Below are 6,000 nucleotides of genomic sequence, written 5' to 3'. Positions count from 1 at the left end.
TTTGAAAACATGATAATTTTATTATTTGCGAATAATATGTTCTTCTGATGTGATGCATATAATTTAAAATTTTCTCATATCCTGTGTAGTTTTTACATGATACAAAAAGTACAGTGAAAAAAATTACCTGTTGCGTATAAGAGAGGCAACATAGATCCAAACAGACAAAACATTTTTGGGGTATGGGTGTATGTATACAGCTAAAGCAAATTCAACATTAGGAACATCAATATTATGTACTCCAGTACTATACACAGCGTCAATTAAAGGCTTCACTTCAGAATAAGGCATGTGAAGGGGAAATCCAGAGAACTGAAGGGAAAAAACATTTGTAGTCATTAGTGAAGTTTGAAGATTTAATACATTGTTTCCTATGTAAATGTATGCCATTAATATAATAAGTCTTCTGGATCTCAGTTATTTGCTTGTGTTTTTCTACTCAGCTATTTATTAGCAATACAGAAAATGGAGAGTTGCTTAATACCCATTTTGTTTTCCTTGCTAGCATATAGGTGTTAGTCACCCCATCAGTGTTCCCTCTTTTTGGAAGTACCTAGTACGCATAGTAACCATTCTAATTCCAGAAACATAGGTTAAACTAACAAATACATTTCTTTTTTCTTTTTTTTTTTTTTTTGAGACAGGTCTCACTGTCATCCATGCTAGAGTGCAGTGGCGTGATCATGGCTCACTGCAGCCTCGGCCTCCTGCTGGGCTCAGATGGTCCCCCCACTTTAGCCTCCTGAGTAGCTGGGACTGCAGGAAAGTGCCGCCATGCCTGGCTACTTTTTGTATTTTTTGTAGAAATGGGGTTTTGCCATGCTGCCAAGGCTGATCTTGAACTCCAGGGCTCAAGCGATCCGCCCACCTCAGCCTCCCAAAGTGCTGAGTTTACAGATGTGAGCCATGGCGCCCGACAATAATTTTCGTCCCCTTGGCTACAATGATTGATCCATAGGGATGGGCAAGAGATCAAAGGGAGTCTCAGAGGGGATCTCGGGAAACTTGTAGGAATAATGGCACATGACGTTCTCCTGCTTTGGGTAGTATGTGCGCAGATGTGAATTCTGTAAGTGTTCCAGCATTTGCTAACATGAGGAAACCCAGTCTTAGGATGATGCCATCATACGGAGGAGGAGGGCAGAATGGGAGGACTTGAAGGAGAATGGGAAAACCCTGATAGCTACCCTCTAAGCTTTACTTAAGCTGGTGAATTCTCTATTGCTCAAGACTGTTTGAGTTTTCTGACACTTGAACTGAAAATATCCTGACTGAGAACCTGCCTTATAAGTTAAAGGATAAATTTTACTCAGTGAGTGATCTAATTTGACCTTCACACTGTTTAGCTAATAAGGCTTACTGTTAAGTCTTAGTTACAAGCCTGCTTTCTAGGTTTTATTATCCAGCTATAGCATGTGAACACAGTACTACAAGCAGGCAGTAGAGAGGGTATATCGTCTGTTAATAACCACCTTTCTTAGCAATGAAAAGCAATCAGTGTAAAACCTTACATCCTTTAAAAAAACTGTTCTAGAGTGTTTTGATCCTTGTGCACAGTTGAGTCTAACATGATTTAGCCAGATGTTTTCATTTTATTTGATATGTAAATGTATTTCATAAAAGGTATTTTTCATGGGATACTTATATGAAAAATAGTGGTATTTTGCTATTTAGTGATTATTGAGGTTTAAAACTTATAATCACAGTTTTTAGTTTATGCTGCTTTAAATATGTACTTCTGGGAGCAATGTGGGTCTTTTGATTCCAGAAACCTGTTATTGGCTAATTTCCAATTTGAAACAAGGAAATCCACAGTCAGTTTAGGATCCATTTGTAACTTACCCTGTAGTCTCCCAGCTGCTTTAGCAGTTCTGCTCTGTGGTCATCTTCTACATCTTCTCCTTGACTTTTTTCTAACAGAGGCAAGAAGTGACGCAGAGTAGAGGTACAATATCTATTCCACCGAGTCAGATGGCGTGGCCTCCAGTCCATGATTTTTTCTTTTAGTATTTTTTCAATCCTGGTCACAAAACATAAACTCCATTTTTTGGTGACTCACTTTTCCCTTGTTAAAAAATATATGTAGTATGTAGTGGGGATTCAGATGATTGTATAACTACATTTTTGTTGATGGAGTTGTGATCCTCCAGGCATAATTAATGTCTAATGGCTACTCCCTGGAGATTCAGAATTAACATGCAGTCCTGTCCTTAAGGGTTGTATATGAGTTGAGATGGGAAATAGGCCTATAAATAGAAAGTATGTGTATCCTAAGAGCTATAACAGATACTTGAAATGTAACACAGAAGCACAGAAGAGGGAGTACTGAATGACTTGGGGATAGCAAAATTCAATACATGCAGCAAAAGTTTATTAATATTAATTTTTTTTAAGGCAGGATCTTGCTCTCTTGCCCAGGCTGGAGTGTAGTGGTACAATCACAGCTCACTGCAGCCTCAACTCTCGGGCTCAAGTGATACTCCCACCTCAGCCTCCTTGGTAGCTGGGACCACAGGTGCATGCCACTATGCCTGGCTATTTTTTTTCTTTTTTGGTAGAGACAAGGTCTTGCTGTGTTGCCCAGGCTGGTCTCAAATTCTTGGGCTCAAGCGATCCGCCAGCCTTGGCCTCCCAAAGTGTTGAGATTACAGGTGTGAGCCACTGCGCGTGGCCATGAAATGTTTTTTGAAATGTTGTACAGCTATACTCATTGGTAGCATATATACGGACAGATGAATTAGACACAGGCATAAGAAGTAGGGCTTATGTTGAAAGCCTCAAGTATTTGTGGGGCTGTTAGTGTCTTGTGATTTATTCATATCATGAATAGTGAATTCTATTCATGATGATGGATTTTTTTTCTAAATTGCGTTAAAACTGCCTTTAAAATACCAACATCATGGAAACTTTATTTGTGGTAAGTACAGGTATTGGGTTCATAGGGTGTGAAGTTTAAGCATAGAATGAAGGAAAATAGCTACTATTTATTGAGCCATTATTTACTAGATACTGCGCGAAGTGCTCTTTGTAGATTTTTATTTAATCTCACTAATAACCTTATGAGGTAGGGATATTGTCCTGATTTTACAGATGAGAGGACAGTTTGAGGCAGGATAAGTGATTTGACTAAGGCAAAGGAGCTGGGATTCAAAGCCTCTTGTACATTCCCTAACTAATTGCATGGGTTTAGAGACCTAGATAACTTCTCGTTGTTCAGTAGTCATAGGGATCATTTCTTTTTTGGCACTTAACATATCTTTGTTTTGGGTTTCAAGACGGTCTGCACAAGAAAGTATGGACGAATTGTCAGGCATTTTAATATTAGAGAAATAAATGACTTGGGTCCAATCAATAGCATGTTGAAGCTATCAGAAAAAAACAAAATGTTTGGAGATTAGTTGTTCTAGTTGAGGATCTTGAATAAGGCATTATGGAGAAATTGAGAGTAAATGAGAGTAAACCAGTATTTTCTAGTAATAATGCCTCAAGAGGGGTCACACAGCTTAATACAGTAGAAACAGTACACATGCCTTGAAATCAGAAAGGTTGGGCTGGGCTCAGAAGCCCCCTTTAACACTTAAACAAGTATGTGGACTTCTCTGACCCTCAGTTTTCACACTGTGAAACCAGGAGAATAATTTCTATTTTACAGGGTTATGAGAATTATGAAGACTCACATAGGCTCTTACTGATCTTTTCCATGTGTTAGGTCCATAAACTAGCTGCAGTTCAATAGGACCAAAGAGGTATATTTAAGCTAAGGATTATGATGTGCCTCAACAATACCTATAACATGATGTTAAACTCATGTTTCACTCAAAGTGGAGTCTCTGTAGAAGTGTGTATTACTGGTCTTCCACTCTGGTTGGTTCCACAGCATGCTGATGCTAAAGGTTCCTTTTGAGTCATGGGATTTAGAGATCACATCTGTGTTTAGAATCTATAAACATGAATTAAAGTTAAGTTGCCTAAATTGTTTCACGTTCATTCAGGCTGACAGTGGTTTAAAGTTTGGTATTATACTCCTAGTGACAGATTACATGTGGATTTATGGATGTTACGTTACCTGTCTTGTAGCTCAGCTGCAGCTGCTTTGTCTGAACGCTGGTAAATTAGCTCTTCAGGCTATAGAAGAGAAAATAGTTCAGAAAGTATAAAAATCACCTACAGTTAATTTGAACAGCTGTCCATCCTTTTAAAAATCTTTCAAAAAATCAATGAAATCTCAGACATTAAGATATAGAAAATAATATAATGCATGCTGATGGACACATGAACCACCATAAGTAAAACATCATAATATAGTGCTCTGTAGTTCTTTCTCAGTTTCATTTTTCTTCTCTCTTAACAGAAGTAACCATGACCTGAATTTGTTTTAGCACCCCTTTGTTCAACAAGTACTGATTACCTGCTGTGTGCTAGGCACTTTCATAGGTGAGAGGGATAATGGATTTGGCTATGAATAAAAATTCCTGTCTTCATTAATACAATGTGTTTATGTTTTTATTACAGATATATGTACCCCTAAACATTTTATTGTTTTGTATGTTTTCTAAACTTTACCTAATTGTTTTATGAACATGCAACTTGTGCTTTCTCCCTTAACTTTATATTTAGTGGCAGCAACAAACATATTTTTAGAGGGCTTACTAAGATTCATTAATGCTGATTGTTCTAACTGCTGTAAAATATTCCATCATGTAACATAATTTTTCTCTTCTGTCATTCCAACTCTTTTGCTATTTCAGGCAATGCTTCTATTAAAAATGTTGTATATATCACCTTATACACATATGGGAGAATTTCTCTAGGGTAATGTTCTTCAAAGCGTTTTCTGAAAGGTAGATTCAGAGTATAAAATACATTGTATTACAAACCTAGTACACACATACATATATCTATCAAATGAAAAAAAGTTTTAGTAAACTGCTTATGCTTACTACTTACAATCTACTACTGGTCAGGACCCTGTAAGTTAATTTTATGAGCCCCTAGTGGATCACACCCTGCAGTTTAACTTGATGTTTCATTAAAAATCATGAAATCTATTTAGTAAATTGAGATGAGCATTTAAAAAATGTAGATGGAATACATTTTGTGGTACTTTTATATGTCATGAAACTTTTTATATCAAAACTTCCACATATGTGTAAGATGTATATACTGGTCCTTTCACATATATGTACATATATATGTCCATTTCTTGTTGTGAGTTGAACTCAGATGCGTTTGATAAACAAATACTGTTCTAGACTACCCAGGAGTAAAAAATATCTTGTAAGCCAGTATAATGATTTCCTGTTTTTTACTTTGTCTACATTTAATTGTTAATAAAAGATTTATACCTGAACACTGGAAAGGCCAGGGTATGGAAGGCTTCTTGAAAAGAAAGATTTCCATAGCTTGGGCTTGGTGACATCAAAATTTATCCTTAGTGGAGAATCATATCGTTGAATATTAAACCAAATCTAAGAAATACAAGACTATATTAGCATATATGTTAGCATATATACATACACATGTGTGCATGGATGTATGTGTGGCAGAGGCAGCAGAGAGACAGCAAGTGTTCATACAGGCCGCACACTTTTTGTCATTTTTTGATTACAAAAATTGTGTACATTTTACAATCAGTGGCATCATACAGTTGTCATTGGCCATTTTTTCACATTTTTTATCTGAAGTTGGGGGTGGACCTTAGTGTTGACTATAGATTTGATAAAGTGAGGTGGTTTTTTGTTATAAAAACCAAGGCCACTTCTTTCTTAGGCTAACCTTAACTGACCCTTCTTTTCCCAGCCTCCTAATTGAATGAGTGTTCATTCATCTCTTTGCATCCACAGCAACTGTAGTCTCTGAGATAGCCCTTGTCTTGGTGAGGCAGCATAGCATGTTGGTTCTGGAACCAGACCACTTGCGTTTTAATTTTGGCTCCAACATTTACTAATTGTGTGACCTTGGATGATTTATGTCACTCTGTATGCCTCAGTTTCCTTCTCT

The 6,000-nt window shown here is 37.0% G+C and overlaps 1 protein-coding gene across 8 annotated transcripts in view; it reads right to left on the bottom strand.

Annotated features, from left to right (window-relative positions):
* CC2D2A (coiled-coil and C2 domain containing 2A) overlaps positions 1 to 6,000 on the bottom strand; it is a 134,101-nt gene continuing 128,101 nt past the window's right edge. For all 8 annotated transcript variants that reach the window (XR_012434690.1, XM_045392157.2, XM_065544798.1 and 5 more), the window contains 4 exons: positions 5,346 to 5,468; positions 4,067 to 4,125; positions 1,843 to 2,020; positions 1 to 312 (listed from right to left, as the gene is read on the bottom strand). Coding sequence is in view for 7 of the 8 variants with exons in the window: in XM_045392157.2 (XP_045248092.2) it covers positions 124 to 312; positions 1,843 to 2,020; positions 4,067 to 4,125; positions 5,346 to 5,468 (549 nt within the window). In the remaining variant the exon portion in view is untranslated. The remainder of the gene's footprint in view (positions 313 to 1,842; positions 2,021 to 4,066; positions 4,126 to 5,345; positions 5,469 to 6,000) is intronic.

The sequence above is a fragment of the Macaca fascicularis genome, chromosome 5 (assembly GCF_037993035.2).
Source record: "Macaca fascicularis isolate 582-1 chromosome 5, T2T-MFA8v1.1".
NCBI lineage: Eukaryota > Metazoa > Chordata > Mammalia > Primates > Cercopithecidae > Macaca > Macaca fascicularis.
Note: the sequence above shows the minus strand (reverse complement) of the source record. Positions and strands in the feature narration are given on the sequence as shown.